Here is a 16,615-nt window from a genome sequence, read left to right on the forward strand (position 1 = left end):
CTGTAATCCTAGCACTTGGGAGGCTGAGACAGGAGGATCTCTGCAAATTTGAGTCCAGCCTGTGCTACATAGTGAGTTGAAGGCCAGCCTGAACCACATAGCAAGACCTTGTAACAAAAAACAAACAACAACAGGGCTGGGGATTTAGCTCAGTGGTTTCACCACCTGCTGTGCAAGCACAAGGACCCGAGTTTGATCCCGGTACCAAAACAACAACAACAACAACAACAACAACAACAAAAAAAAGGTGTGCCAGGACCAGGTAAGATCATAAGTAAATTGAAAGAAAGCACACCCTGCTGATCCTCTTCTCACTCTCAGCTCTCTCTCCACACCGGACAGGGAAGGTTCTGTGGCTCCTCAAACATCCTTGGCTTCCTACAAGGGTGGTTTGGCAGTTAGCAGGGACTGTGTTCAACATCCTCTCAAGCTAACAATTATGGCATTATTTAATGGAAACTCAAAGGAAAACTGAAGCCATCTGGGAGCCCAGTCAGCCAGAGCTCATGGCCCAACCAATTACAAGAAAGCAGAAGTCGTCCCATCCTGTAAATAAATGCCTCTTAGTGCAGCATGGGGCTGTCCAAATTCCAGGCAGTGGTCTCCAAAAGGGGAAGGAACCACACTGATACTGTTCATGGAGGTTATTAAGCACCAAGGCCTGCATTTGTCACTGGCTAGCATGGGTCCTTGCTTCAGTGATAATGGAAATCAAAACTAAAGCATGAATTTGCAAAAAAAAAAAAAAATTCCTCAGCTTAGGTGTTAGCTACAGAGGGCAGACTCTGATGAAGTGGTTCACACAGGGCCACCCGCAAAAGCAGGCGGCCAGCTTTTAGGAATTAGTGAGGTGAGTCAGGATCCACTCAATCATTACTTTTGTAGTTCAGGTTGAATCCTTCTAACTTGTGAGCAATTCGGTTCCTAGGGGAGGAACCCTTATCCTGGTGTCCTCTGCCTTGAATGGTAATGAGACAGGTTAATTTTAGAGCTAATAAACTTTGCTTTGCCAACTTTTAGACAGACATTCTCTGAATGACTAACATGCCTATAGACAGAGCTGAGAAAGATTTGACCCAGAGGTTCACAAAATGAAGACTAAGCTTTGTTCTACTTTTAGTTACTTATTGGTTATCTGCAGACTCAAGTGAAGAGTCATTTTAGCAAAAATAACTTTGAGTTCCTGAAGAAAACACAAAGCATGAGCCTGATGGATGAGTAGCCAGTTAAGGGCCCAGGAGGTTTTGTTCTTTTGTCCTTATTGACATCTCAGTCCTGACTGTCACACAGCATTTCACATACATGATCTCACTTGCTCCTTGGGGTAGTGTAGCTGCTCCTATCTGGCAAATGATGAAGCTCAGGCTAGGGGAGAAGCTGGAAGCAGCCTGCTCCAGGCCAGCTGTCACTACTGGGCGTTAGGGGCCCACGCAGGTCTGACTGATCCCAGGCCCGTGTGTCCAATCGCCACACCTTTCTGACTCAGGGACGCAGGCAAGGTGTCTGTGAAAGGTGGCCTCAAGCACTTTGTTCTCACCTGGACCCCACACACAGTGAAGCGGAGACACTGAGTTGTGTCTGTGTGCTGCTCTTAGAGTGCTGAAGGAAGGGCATCTCAGCTGTCTTTTGTATCCATTCCTGTCTCTCAGAAGCACTGCGTTGACCCTCTGTTACAACTTAATTTTAACCAAATTCAATGATCAGGAAAGATCACATATGTTTTAAAAGGCTGGAATTGAGGGGCTGAGGATTTAGCTCAGTGGTTCCACCACCTGCCTTGCAAGCGCAAGGACCTGAGTTTGATCCCTGGTACCAAAAGAAAAAAAAAAAGGCTGACATTGAAACAAGTTAAATGGTTACATTTTTCCACATCTGGGCATGATATTTGGGAGCTATAAAGCAAAGGACTAGTTAGGCTGCTGAGTCATTAGGACTCCATCAAAGATGACAAAGAACTTTAATCAGCAGGACAAAAGGAGCTCAGGCACATGAGTCTGGAGTTGGAGTTGGTCTCTTCCACTAAGAAGGAGACTCTTGACTTAATAGAAGCTGTACTCTGAGAAGGTTCTGGTTAGTAAACGGGCATCATAACCTTGGGCATGGGGAGCTCTAGGTCCCTCCCATTTATTCTGAGCCCAGGGCAGGGAAATAGGTAACTGTTTATTTTCCCAATCTCTCTTCCTGCTGCAGCTCAAGTCTGTGGCAGGGCAGGCCTGGCCTAAGGTATACACTTTGTCAAAGGGGAAATAAGACAGGACAGAGTTCCTCTGCACTGAGGACTGGGGCTGCCACTTTCTGGAATGGGAATTCTGGAATCGTGACCTGACCACGGCTGAAGCTTGGTTGATTGAGGATGTAGGGCTTTCCCATTTTGTGTGATTAACGCAAATGCTCTATCAGTGAACTATACCCCCGGCCCCCAAAACATGCTTTTTGAATTTAAAATTTGTATTTAAAACATTCTTGTAGTCAGGCAAGACGAAGGATGGCACCACACTCTGGGGTTTTAGAGTGCCATCATAGTCACGGATGTAAAGGGTGTAAGAGGACAGCCTCGTGCTTCCTAAATGGAAAAAAGATCAAGCACAAAGAAAATACAAACTTCTAACAAGTCTCATTTACTCCGTTATCTCTAAACGTGGTGCTACTGGAGGAAGACCTTCATAGCAAATGTGACCACCAATATCTGAATCTTTTCTCATGGAACTTAATCGAAATCACTCTCTTACAGAGTATGTATTTTGCATTTTAAAACTTCACAATTGGTTGAAAACTATGCGCTTCCCTGCTCAATGCAAACCTGAGATTGGCCAGTTTGGAGGTTATGAGCCTGGGCATTTTCTTTCTCCCAGCACCGGGGAGATCTCTGGCCCCTACTGACGATGAAGGGGCCCCTTTACGGAGAAGGGGTTGATGAGTTAACGAGATGGTGCCTGGCAGGTTCCATAGTACATTCTAACATATTACTTACATTATAACATATTATTTATAATAAATATTATAATGTATTATAATATGTATAATTTATAATAAATGTTTATTACATTTTCATTTTCATTGCTATGAAAAACCATGGAAGGTTTTGCAAATAATAAAGCAATGATTAAAACTTCCTGAGCAAATCAGAAATTTTGGGATAGTATATAGATCTGTTGAGCATAAAAGGCTAGAGTTTGGTCAATAAAATACATAATTTATTCTGTCAAGTCAGGGAGAAGTAACATACGTTGACATGCTCTGAAGTACCAGGTACCTGAATAGGGATCTTATCCATCAAAAAAAAAGCAGGATGGACGGCACAGGAGTTAAGCACAAAGTCAGTGGAGTTAGACAGGTTTGTCGTCTACTCTATGACCACTCCATGACACATTTAACTCTTTAACCTTCATTTTCTGTATGGGGATAATTACAGTTTCAACCTTTGTTGAGCCTGGAACACACATAGCACTGAAATAAGGGAGTTCATATTTTTATTATTAATTATACTAAATTTGAGGTTATCATTTCTGGTTTGCATATAAAAACATAGGTTCAGAAAACATAAAATATTTGACCACAGTCAGTTCATATTAAGTAGGGTGGGGAGCTGTTAGCACCAGGTCTACATGTTTCCAGTATAACCACAGCCAACAGGATCTGATTCAAAATTGGAACTTACCTAAAATAACTAATGATAGTGTACTGTTCAGTAATGTGAAACATGGGTCTGATATCTGGCTAAATATGCTTCCCCTCTTCCCAAATCAGGGGATGTACCAAAATAAAGGCGAATGCTCCATGCTTATGCTTATAAAGTAAGAATGCAAAAGCACTTTTTGGGATAGGGTTACATTTGGGGATCCCTATATTTTACTTTCTCTTAAACTTGAATCACAGTCTAAAAGAACAGCTTGTGCTGATAGAATTGTACCAACTAGGACCACTCAGAAAGTTACAGTTTTTTGCCAGCTTTCTGTGCCAGTGACCTAGAAACTATTTCAAAACATTTTTTATTTCGTAGGGGCTGAAATTTCAGTGACACAGTCCTGAGAACTCCGACCCAGTCTTCAAATTTAGAAACTAATCCCCAAAGAAAGGGAATCCTTTCTATCGTGTCAGAAAGTCAACATTTCACAGCTTGACTAGAGGAGGAAATAACTCTGCGACCTAAGTATTTGTAATTTATAGTACAAAGATTCAAGACAATTAGGCTGGCAATTTTTCTTGAACCTTCAAAAAAAAATTTGGGCTATGAACACCCACAAATGCATGAGGATTCTATAGTTAATGTTCCGTATCATAAAATTTTAAATACCCATAGAAGGATACCTTGAAAAGGAGAGGAAAATAATTGAAGCTTTCTGAAATATATCTACTCATAAAATATTACTGTATTCCTTAATTTGTAATAATTCAAGTAAATAATTTATCTTTTAAAAAATCTCAGGAAACATACTACTGTGTATCTCAAGTTGGAATTTCCCTAGGTGGGGGCATATTTTAAAATTGATATTAAAATTAATTCAGACATTAAAAATCCCCAAAACTCATGTTAACAGCAAAACGCCATAATAAATCTTTACGGAGAAAAAAGCAAGAGGAAATTTACTGAACATCCTCAAATGAGTGATTTCTAAGCAGAGACAGTGAGTATTGTCATTGTCGTAAGTGTGGGCTGTTCTATATCCACCCAATCTCACTGTGGGGAAGCACACCCAGGAAAACACGGAGAAAGGCTCATGACACCTGGCAGGTGAGAGGACCAGCCAGTGAGTGGTATTTTCTCCCCCCCCACCCCCCGCCCGGGTCTTTTTCTTTCTTGCAGCACCAGAGGCTTCACACTGGGCTATATCCCCAGTCCTTTCTCACTTGGAGACAGTGTCTCACTAAATTGAACTTGTGATCCTCCTGCCTCAGCCTCTGAGTGCTTGGATTAAGGCATGTGCCACCATGCCTGGTTTGAATGGTATTTTTAGAACCATCCAACAGCATTTTATAGTCCCAGGGCTTAAGTCTACACATGTTCCTGTACCCCCTGATTTCCTAACTCAGTGGTGGCGAACCTATGCCACGCATGCTGCAGTGGGCTATTTGTTACCGTTGAAAGCTCTAAAAGGTTCGCCATCATTGTCCTAACTTGCATCAGAAGTATGTGGCTCACAATAACCCTAAAGAAATAGCTGCTCTTATAATATGCAAAGTGCTGTGACTGGCCAGTGGAAGAGCTGTCTGTACTGAAGCTCTGGAGCTATCTGCTTAGCATCCTGAAAGAATTTTCACGGCAGACAGGGCTTTATAGAGAAAGTCATGTGGATTTTTTTTTTATGTGGGAAGATTTCTTAAGAGAAATTGTTTAACAAGAGATGATGATAGGTTTATGGTGGCTCTCCTGCTGATAAACAAATTGAGACTGGGTTACAGGAATGTATGTTTGTGGCTCATAAGGCTATCAACTTGATAACTAGGTCATCAAGACTATTAATGTATACAGAACCCTATGGAAAGAAAGCCCATCTTCATCTCTAACACCAGACACTTGTATTTAAAAATAATATTTGGAACAGCATATTGGGGTGGGGGATGACGGAGACATGGAAAGGGTGATATGGAAAAGAACACATAAATGTTTCTTTCCTAACTGTGGGGCCAGGGTCATTCAGTCCCTCTTGGCCCCCATCCCCCACCAAGAATGACCTCTAATGTCCCTCCGTCATTAACTTTGTTAATGTCTATTTTTCAACTTTGACTCAAATCATCCATCAGAATGCTAGAACAAAACCACCTAGGACATTTGATTTCCACGGTTTAGAATAACACCCACTTAGTCAGCTGAACTTAAATCTGTGTTGGAACAAAGACACATAAATAAGGTAAAGTGACATTCTCAGGCATGCCAGAAACCATAATTGCATTTTAAATAGGTGGCAACAAAGTACTGTTTCCAATTGCAAAAGGTCAATTTATTTTTCTCCTGTTACAGTCCAGAAAAAAAAATTGGGTAGTTTCATGGTAGTCCTTTCAAGTCATACTAAAAAGGATACCTAAATATCCACCCATCATGATCTAAAAAAGAGAAATTACACAGAATAGCTTACATAAAATAATAAATCACTGTAATGACCTATTTACAATTGCTACTAGGGGAACCCAAGTTTGGTGTTAAATTTTCAGAATCCAGGGTGAAAAAGGAATTCTACCTGATCAATTACACAATTCTTGGGTAACACAAGGTGAAGTAACTGCTCAGCAGAAATGCAGCTGTTTGTGGTTTTAGGAAGCAAAATTCCTCCTCAGGGGTCTTCATGAAGCATTGTGCCCACAGCATTCTCAGTAACTTTCTTTAGGACACGGAGGCATTATGGTTTGTATCTAGGTGTCCCTCCAAGCCTCATGTGACCATACCTGGGCTTTTGGAAGGTGACTGGAATTATGGGAGCTTATAGCTGACTTCCTGTTAGGAGGTGGGGCCTGTGGGAAGAGGCGGTCACTGTGGGCATGACCTGGCTTAGATCTCCCTTTCAGGCTCCTCCCTTGACTCGCTCCTTTTCCTGGATGCCATAAGATGAGCAGCTTTCCTGTGTCCAAAGGCATAAGATGTAATGTTAGGGGGCTGGGGATTTAGCTCAGTGGTTTTGCCACCTGTTGTGCAAGTGCAAGGACCCGAGTTCGATCTCCGGTACCAAAAAAGAAAAAAAAAAGATGTAATGTCAGCCAATGAAGCACAGGAATTTTGCCAGGGGTTTCCAAGCAGTCTCCTACGAGGAAGTTATAGAAATGATGGTTTCTTCTCTACATGGTTATCAATGGATGTGATGGCTGAAAATTCTGTACTCATCTCAGAGCTACCTAGGGGAGGGGGCCAACAGGAGGGCAGGGCCCACAGCACAGGACCAAGCTGAAGACCTTGGATTAGGTCACCTTTGGAGTCTATCCTCCCATTGGAACCAATGGTTTAAGCTGCTTCCAATTTAGACTCTGGTTCTTGCAAATGAAAGGACTTTGACATACACACAAAGAAGTCAAAGATAGAGGGCAAGTTAAAACACACACACACACACACACACACACATTAAAAATATCAAAATAACGATGAAGGTGAATGTTGCTCCTGGATGTCTACACCAACTGGTAACTGCCACAGACCATGCAGCGGAGGGCCCAGTGCTCCTTAGGTAAGGACTACACAGCACCACCCTGCAGAGCTTAGGGACCAAGTGGCAGCCACAATGCGGGACAAAGAACACCAGCACAGTTCACACACGCAGCTTGTTAGGGGAACAGTGGAAGCAAAAAGCTGTTTCATTTGAAAATAAAAACATATAGTGACAGGTAAAAAAACAAAAGTAACTTTCCCTTGTGTGCAAAGAGCTCTACAGGACGCACTGTGGACAGACGGGGCTTAAACAGAGACGAAGGCTCTGCTTTCATGAAGTTATAATTGGAGACAAATAAAAAGATACAAATGTTTAAAATACATATGTTTACAGGGGTGCAGACCAAGAAATGAAAAAGTAATCACACTGAGTCCATTAGGTAGTAGGAACAGATGGGTCGGAAAGAGGGAGGGCCATGGTGAACTGTGGAAGGTTTTGCCAGGGTTTGAAGTTGAACATTAAAAGTTATTACACTGGGAGGACGCTTTAAAAAGGAGCATTACAGAGGCAGCCACAGAAGTGGAAACTTTAGTACTCCCCACTGAGATGGCAGCAGGCAAGGCTCTAGCTAAACACTACACGGTTGCCAGGTTCGTGCCAGACAGCAGGACAGTAGGACCGAGCCAACTGCTAAGTGGATCAGAGCCTCAATCGGGGATCCCTGCTCCATCACAGGCTTGCTATGTGAGCTTAGGCTGGACATGTTACCCAACCTTCCCTGAGTCAGTTTCTCATCATGCGCAATGGGAACACGTCCTGCCCGAGGGGTACAAGGATGAAATGAGGGGAGGCATGCCAAGTGGCCTGCTCATCGGGAGGCGCTTGCTCTTCATCTCACAAGCAGTTCACCTGAACTAGCTTCAGAGCACCTACGAGGCAACCACATCAGAGTCTATACATATACATTATATCAGGTTTGAAAACAAGCTTTCCTTTTTTAAATAGCCAATTGCAATCTATTATAAAATTGTAAAATTAAAAGAAAAGCTGTGATACATTAAGAAAACAGATTGTGGTTAAGGATTTATAAATACATTTATTGGTGGTATTATAGAATGATGAATGCAGGCAATAGAATACAAAGAAATTGCACTTAAAAGGGAACATTAAATCTTAAAAAAATACAACATATTTAATAAATTAATCAATTTGCATATTTGTTTAGACTTACAATGTAAAGCTAATTCCAAAGCTTTCAAACTGATTTTTTTTTCTTTTGCTGTAGTTATATGAAATACGATTATTTTTGGTTGTACCTAACCTAAAAGCAAGAATCTGAAAGGTGATACTGAAGCATCCAGTTAATCAGAAACTTTACAGGAGCTCTTCAAGAGGATAAAGCCACATGAAAGAAAAAAGCCTCACAACCACATAAATAAATACAAAGAAATACCAAGAAACAAAAGGATCATAGATGTATCAATTCTAGTGTAACTGCAATTTCTGTCTAGCAACAATTCAACTAGCATTTGTTTACATACCTGTTTCAGATATAAAACCATCAGTTTTCACTACAGTTTTCTGACTTTACTCAATGCACAATTATTAAGCCTTAGTATGCTTTTATAATAACCTAAGAATGTGATTTATACATTACAGAATTATTAACAAAAGAGTCCTTCAAACCCTGTTGAATGCTGCAATAAGTTTGGAGGCCAGATTTCAATTTATATAATGCTATCTCCCATGAAAAGTTTACAACACAAGGACAATACAGTTCAGGGCTGTTTATTCGGAAATACTGTATCTTTTCCTGGTGTCAGAGAATTACTGATCCCGTAAGACTCTTAATGCAAAGTGTAACCGCGCTCTAAATAAGACTATGCATCAAACAATTACAGCTGTGGCCACACAGTTAGCTTATGGAACCGATAATAAATAGGGCTATAGACTGTAGCAACAGTTTATTATAAGAATTAAATTACCCTAAGATAAACACCAGATCGACTTAAGCAGTTCTGGAGAAAGCGCAGCTCATTTTCAGAAGTTTTGTTTGATTTATAATTAGACTAGAAAATGTTGCAATTAAGTCAGAGGCTAACTACTAATTTGGCACAGAGGGTTTGAAAAAAGTACTTCAAGTTTTAAGCTGAAAGGTTTTGCTCTCCTCTCCACAGAGAATGTAAAGACAAAAGGGGCTTTAACAAAATTAAAAACAAAACCACTAACAACATCAAATCATACAAGAAACCCTTTTTCTTCAGTCAATTCCATGTTTTTATCAAGGAGGCCACGAACAGGTTTCTGTGGGAAGTCAGGCTGAGTCAGAGGTAGCACTAGGACGCAGTAAACTTGACCACAGCATGAAGTTCAGACCCTGTACTACACGGGTTACAAATGAAAAGATAAAAATGTACAGCCCTCACTGCCTTGCACTGAGAAAACTTTTGAGAAATGGAGAACCAATACTGGGTGCCAGGAGATAGGTTTTGGCCCATCTCCCATGAGCCCCTTTAATGCACCAGTTCCGGCTGGTTTTCCACGAAGGGCAGCACCCCGCTCACATAGTAGGCAATGCCGAGAGACAGCAAAGCAATGACAAAGATCAAGAGCAAGACCCTCCAGAAGCCCAGGTCCTCTACAAACTCCTGCCATGTGGTTCGAAAGCTGGAGAGGACTCCTTCACCCTGCTGGAGGTTGGGATTGAGGAGAGAATGGCTTTCCATAGCGCTGTGAACGAAGGAGAGAAAAGGAGGGGCATGAAATGACACGCTGCATCCACTGCAAAGAGTCAAACAACAGGAGCTAAGCTACCTAGAAAAGGCCAGCCTTATCACGCACACTTATGAGAAGAAAATGGACTCACACAGATGCCCCAGCCACCTGTGTGCTGATTTACATATCCTCAAGTGTCCGATCTACTTTAAACTACACACTCATAAACCATAATGATTATGTTTCCTGGGTTAGAATTTAGCTGAATCAAATTAAAAGTCCTAGTCTTAAAATAGCTCAAATGAGTTGTTGTTTCTATCAAGGTACTACAGGAAAACATTTTAAATTTTGAAGATTCAGAATAAAAATTCATAATCTGAGAATTCACATTAATGAAAATAAGCAAAATGAGTAAATTTTAAAAATCATTTATATAAAATGTGTGAAAGTTAAAGTAAAATTTTTATTAATTCAATCATGTGACTAATGAAGGCATTCCTTCTGTTAGTATAATCTTCTAATCGCAGTGTGTCGTACAGGTGGCCTGGGGATTCACTGAGAGTTGTTTGTTTCTTCCTGCTCATTTTGGTTCTATCTTGGGCAGTAAGACAGAAGGAGTATGTTTCTCTTCCGCACAACAGCTGAGTCAGGTTGAAAGCAAGGTAGTATGAACACTATAAAAACACCGACTGCAGCACTCTGAGCACTGTCACTGGGCACATGACCACCACAGAGAGAAACAGGATCTCTCACTGTAGCGTCTGCGACGATGCTGTGACACAATGACAGCTTGAAGGGATTAGCACTCACCGTTATGTCACAACAGGCAGACTCGGTCACAGGGTGTCATTTAGATTAAAGCCACAAAGACCATAATCACAGGTATCATCTATCTGTTGGTTGTAAAAACTCATTCCTGCCCTTCTTAAACTCTTCTCCTCATAGTCTTCAATGAAAACAGCATGAAACAACGTCCTGGAGTCTCATTTACTCTGAACTACGCATAAGCACATACAAACCTGCCAGTTATTTCTTGCCCTACATCTATTTTCCTTCTTCCTTTCCCTTGAGGCATTTTCTTGCTACACTGTGCAGGCCAGTGTGGAACTCCAGAGCTCAGGCGCTGCTCCCTCCAGGGCCTCCTGAGTGCTGGGACACAGCGTGTGCCACCACACCGGCCTCTGTGTCTCAGTACTGCTCAGCAAAGGTCCTTCAGCCTCTCCTAGTACAGTATGTCTCCTTCAGTCATGGACAGCTGGTCCTAGTGTGCTAGTGTGTTTAACATCTGAACTCTTTTCAAGTGAAACAATGGTTACCTGAATAAGAGAAGATTTTTTTCATGGGTATCTATAACAATACAAAGATTTAAGAAAACTTGAACAAATTCTAACGTACAATTACAACTTTGAGAAGGCCTAAACAAACAAAAACATAAATAGATAAAGAAATTCAGAACGTGTTTACTTTGAGCTATTTGAAATTTATTGACTATGTCTGAGCTGAGATATGAGATACTCTCACACTCAAAGATGTTAGGTCTAAAATGAGAAGAATTCAGTGATCACTCATAAAGCTCTGCCAGTCAGAATTTTTAATAGAGGTTTTATCCAGTAAAATGCTTTCTGCTGTCCAGGGAATACCAGACTCCAGCATAATGCTCTGTGTGTGTGCACGCGCATGTGTGTGTATGTGTGTGTGTGTGTGTATGTATACACATACGAACACACTTTTTCTTTTCAAACATGTCATCTATATTATTCTATCATCCTATACCTACATAATAAAAATATAATGAAAGGGAACTAAATTAAACTTAGGATAAGTAGGAGTGGGGAAATATTTTTCATCAACTTAATTTATAAGCCTTTACACAGAAGTTAGGCTGTCTTGGGAAATCATGAGGAAGACATGGCAGTAAATGCATTTAACATTTTGTGTTATCTTCTGGTCTTAAACAGGCTGTCACTCAGCTAAGCCACAATACTGTGTGCTAGACAATCCTTTTAACTTCTTTCACTTTTTTTTTTTGGTACCGGGGATCGAACTTAGGACCTTGTGCTTGCAAGCCAGGCACCGTGTCACTGAGCTAAATCCCTGGCCCACATGTGTTTCTTTTTTTTTTTTTGGTACTGGAGATCGAACTTGGGACCTTGTGCTTATGAGGCAGGTGGCAGCACCACTGAGCTAAATCCCTGGCCCTCCACTTTTTAAATTGAGATGACTCATATGCCATAAAATTCATCTTTTCAAATTGTACAATCCAGTGGCTTTTAGTTCATTCACAAAGTTATAGACCATTTCCACGATCTAATTCCAAAACACTTTCATCACCTTTAAATTTCTCCGTTTCTCCTCTAACACCATGGCTGTCTGTTTTTTTGCTTACAGCCATCCTGATAGCTGTGAGGTCTATTCTGCTGTGGTCTGCTTTGTGTTCTCCCTAATGATGCTGCCTAGAAACTCAAGCCTTGGCTATTGTACTTCTACCCTGACACTAAGGGGCAGGAGTAAGATAGAAAAAATGATATGATATTTAAAAATAAATGAGTACCATTTATAGTACCAACTCCCCACAATGAATGTAATCATTCTGTACCACAAACATGTACTAATAATAAATTTTAAAAATTTAAACATAAAAATATACAAGTATTAATTTTTCAAGAACAGACATTATATAAAGCTGTAAATTATCCAAATTCTTTATGCTGAAGCCAAATGACAGGTATTTGAAAAAAGCCAGAGTAGCATTTGATACTGAGCTGCTCAAACAACTAATCACTTCTTAGTTAATGAGTAATCACACCTGCGATAAAATAAAGCTAGAAGTATATTTCTAATAAAGAGGGACCTAGGAACTGGCTATTATCAGTATTAAAGTCCCCAAAATACACACAGCAAAAACATGTTCTTGGATATTTTTCATAGTAAAGAAGCTTAAAGTAATTGAATGGTATTTTATAGAAAGACGGAAACACATTTCAAGTTATCTGGAGTGGTCTGTAACGAATATTAGCACTGTGAGAGCGCTCCTGGCATTCTGACTGTCAATGCCGAGGACACAGCCAAGAGAGGGCTTGCAAAGTGCATCTCTGACTTCCTTTTTGCCTTAGCCACATGTCAGCTTTCGGTGATAACTCTTGAGGAGCATGAACCATCTAAGAAATGACTTTTGCATTTCTTTAGGACAACGATAAGTACTTAAAAAGTATTTACACAAAACAGTCCTCAGCTTGAGAGTGGAATTAGTGGCCCCAGGAGTATACCAGCCAGCACATGGAGGAGGAGGAATCAGAGGAAGGACAAACTATGAAAGACATTTCAAGCAGAACTCATGGAAACTATGATCCCAAAGGTCTAGGGGTTTGTGTAATCCCAAATTCAAGTCCCAGTCAATCAGATATTGGGTCAACAGCTGATGCTGGCTCCTCTTCGCTCCATCTCTATTCTACTGAAGAATGTGGGAAGAGGTTACAGTAAGCTCATCCTCCTCCTCTGCATTACCTAGAGGCAGAAACTCCACAATGGTCCAACAAGCTGTAAGCCACTAACAACTAGGTGACCTACTGACTCTACCTGTGGAGCTACATGGTCAGACCAGAGAAGACAGCTGCCTCCTTTCCAGAGCTCCCTGAACTGTGTTCCCACTGCGTCTAGATGAAAAGCGGTGAGATGTGTAGGGCCTTGTCAGACACTAATTATCAGCTTCAATTACGTAGAGAAGCCCAGAGTCCATTAGTTCCAACTTATGGAAAAGTCACTTTCAATGACTAAATTGTGTGTGTGCTAAATGTTGTCTTAGTTTCCCTCTCCTGTTTATTTCCCAGCATCCTACTTCCCTATCCTTGAAGTGACCTTTACAATCTTTCCCATCCTGTCCAAGTTTCAGCCTATTTTCTTCCTTTCTTGAAATTCCATTCTTTTTTCTGATCTGTACTTAAAATTCTCAAGCTTGTATGTATTTCCTTCCCTTGGTTCAGCTCTTAGCTGCCTTTTCTCCTTTGTACTGCCAACACAGCTGGTGGTTAAGGGCACAGTATGTATGTGGCACATAGAACTTTCTGTGGAGAGCTTGTAATCTGAAGCCACTAAGGACCTATCTGGAGATCAAAGCCAGTATCAAAACTCCACACATTAAAGGAAGGATTATAAAGTTTGCAAAGTCACCACAAAGGACCTGGTACTCAGTGACGTGCCCCTTAAACATTACATCTCAAGTACCTTTCACTCTCAGCCGTTTGCATGGTCTCCAGTTTTGAGTGGGTTCCTCTGTTAAATCCTTTCACCTCTTGTTCTTCCAAAGATTCCAGCAATCGGATCACATCTTTATTCACACCCCTGCGCTTTGCCAGAACTAAAGGAGTAGCACCTTGATGATTGCTAAGAAAAAGTTCATAAAATAAAGAGACCATTATAACAGCTAAATTACACAGTTAATGTCCATTTGTATAGATCTCAGTGAGGAAAGCATGAGACCAAATGAGTCAAAATTAAGACCCAGAGCAGAGACAATAGTCAAGCTAGAAGCTGATGCTTGAATTAGCCTATCTTTTTCTTCCAGGGAAAAGGAAAAAGAATGTAGAAAAGAGGGATAAATGAGAATAAATAAAAAAAGAGATAACATCTTTGAGATTAACTGGGAAGTTCAGTTCTGGTTTCCCTCTTATTCAACAATTCCTATGTTTTATAGGAAGAACATATATATTTTAAAATCTTAAGAATTAAAAAAAAAAGCTTCCTAATTTACATATCTATTTAACACTAGTAACAGGACAGAACTCAAACTGTACTGAATCCTGCAATCAGTTCCCCCACATTCTGTTCTGTGCTAACAGAGCCCTTTACTGTCCTGTTCAGATTCAAAGGCACTACAACAAAACTCTCTCGGCAACAGGGAACTGTAATTTAAATCTCAAGCTCAGTTTTAAAGGTGGCCTGACATCTTTCCCATTCAAGATATGGGATATCACTAAATCAAATAAGAAACCTATGACTTCCTCACACTGTTCAGTCTGAAAGGGACTTGGGCCCCAGAGAAATTATGTGACAGAAGCCACGTGAGCTTGGGAGTTAGTGGAACTAGGCTCAAATTCCCACTCTAACCCTTATAAGCTATGTGGCCTCTTATCTCTGAAACCTCTCGTGTAAAATGAAGATAGCAGGCTAACTCCAAGAGCTGTTCGTTCTGAGGATAAAACAAACTAACTTAAGTAAACATGGTCCGACTCACAGTAGATTCTCAACAAATGTTAGTTCTTTCCTTCTTTTTCCCTTGTCTTACACTACTCAATTAATTAGCATAAACTGGCAACTATTTTCACAGAAAAAAATTACAATGCTTCAGCATAAATCTAGAAGTTAATGTCTTGTTCATTCACTTTCGTAATAAGATTTTATTGTCTTCAATACCTTTCTGAATTTGTCATTACAACTCATCGATGGAGAAAGAACACCAAGACTAAAATTAAAGGATTAGTTGAAGGACGAGTGGGAAGGAATACTTAAGACTTGAAAACCCACAAAGGACTTACCAAATATCAATTTTGAGTCCATTGGAAACTAAAAACTGGATGGTGTCCACGTGGCCACAGAGGTGAAGAGCTGTGTTTCCTTGATAGTCTGTGGCCAGCAGATCTGCACCAAATTTATGCAACAGCTGGCAGATGTCTACGTTCCCTCGGGCAGCTGCAAGGTGAAGGCCGGTTCTCCCCCTGCTGTCACGGATATTTGGGTCAAAGCCACTCTCCAAAAGCCTCTTGGAATAGTTAAAGTCCCCATCAATACAGGCTTGCAGCAAGGGCACATTAGTCTGGGAAGAATCATTTACAAAAACGTAGGACATTTCTCCGATGTGACTGGTGGAAGGTGCCTGTAACAAAATACGGGTGCGTGAGATTTGATGCAGCCCAATTAAATCGAGACAATGAGGTTAATCAGAAAAGCATTATTTCTTACCCTTCTTTGCCCCCTGCCTGTAACATACTCACTACCTTACCAAAAAGAGACAATAATGAAAATATCAATTATATCTTATTTTCCATTAAAATATTTTATTCACATCTGCTGGACTGAAATTACAATTAAATTACTATAAAGCTCTTTTTGCTTTTCATCATGTAAATGGATTAAGAGATATTTTTAAAGGTAAGGAAGATATAATGGCTAAAGTAAATTATACTGTCAGAAGACACAGATAACATGATCTTTAAACATCAAAGAAATACATATATATATGTGTGTGTATGAATGTTATTGCTGGTATACATTTTTACTTTCATATAAAGTAATTCTCTTTCATGTATTTGCTTTTTTAGAAGTTATTCTATACTGTAAATAAGTAAAGTTACCTGCAGGGACAGGAAAAAAAGATAACTTAATTGGCCTTCAATAAGGACCTGCTAGAACGTTGTGTTTATAGCACTGGTTTAAAATTTTTATTCAAAAAGTTAAGTAAAAACAATTTAAAAAATTGGAGATATCACGAAATCAATGTAGATTACCTTTCTTATTACATATTAACCCTATTCTGCAGTATTCTGTTGTCCTCTCAACACACGCTTTCGCCAAACTTCCACTCCTGAAGACAAAGGAGGAAGAGCCTGCCTGCCTGGGAAGAGAGAGCAGGACGAGAGCAGCCGTGCAGCTGACATCGCCTGGCGTACCTGCTCTTGGACTCCTAGCCTGTCTCCAACACTTCCCTGCCTGGACCCTCAGGACGTTCTGCCTTAGCAAATGCAAAACCTCTTTCCTTTGGTTCGGTTAAGAAAAAGACTATCAAAAGAAACTTTACTAGGTCATCTGTAGAGAAAATAACCGAAACGAGAAAC

At 40.5% G+C, this 16,615-nt stretch overlaps 1 protein-coding gene across 2 annotated transcripts in view; it reads right to left on the reverse strand.

The window, feature by feature from the left end:
* Positions 1-8,149: 8,149 nt before the first annotated feature.
* Ankrd46 (ankyrin repeat domain 46) overlaps positions 8,150-16,615 on the reverse strand; it is a 28,752-nt gene continuing 20,286 nt past the window's right edge. For both annotated transcript variants that reach the window (XM_004850167.3, XM_021262696.2), the window contains 3 exons: positions 15,320-15,657; positions 14,010-14,168; positions 8,150-9,803 (listed from right to left, as the gene is read on the reverse strand). In XM_004850167.3, the coding sequence (XP_004850224.1) occupies positions 9,587-9,803; positions 14,010-14,168; positions 15,320-15,630 (687 nt within the window). In that variant the 5' untranslated portion in view covers positions 15,631-15,657 and the 3' untranslated portion in view covers positions 8,150-9,586. The remainder of the gene's footprint in view (positions 9,804-14,009; positions 14,169-15,319; positions 15,658-16,615) is intronic.

This window comes from Heterocephalus glaber, unplaced genomic scaffold, assembly GCF_053883595.1.
Source record: "Heterocephalus glaber isolate CG9 unplaced genomic scaffold, H.glaber_assembly_v1.0 deba00001555, whole genome shotgun sequence".
In the NCBI taxonomy this organism is placed as follows: Eukaryota; Metazoa; Chordata; class Mammalia; order Rodentia; family Bathyergidae; genus Heterocephalus; species Heterocephalus glaber.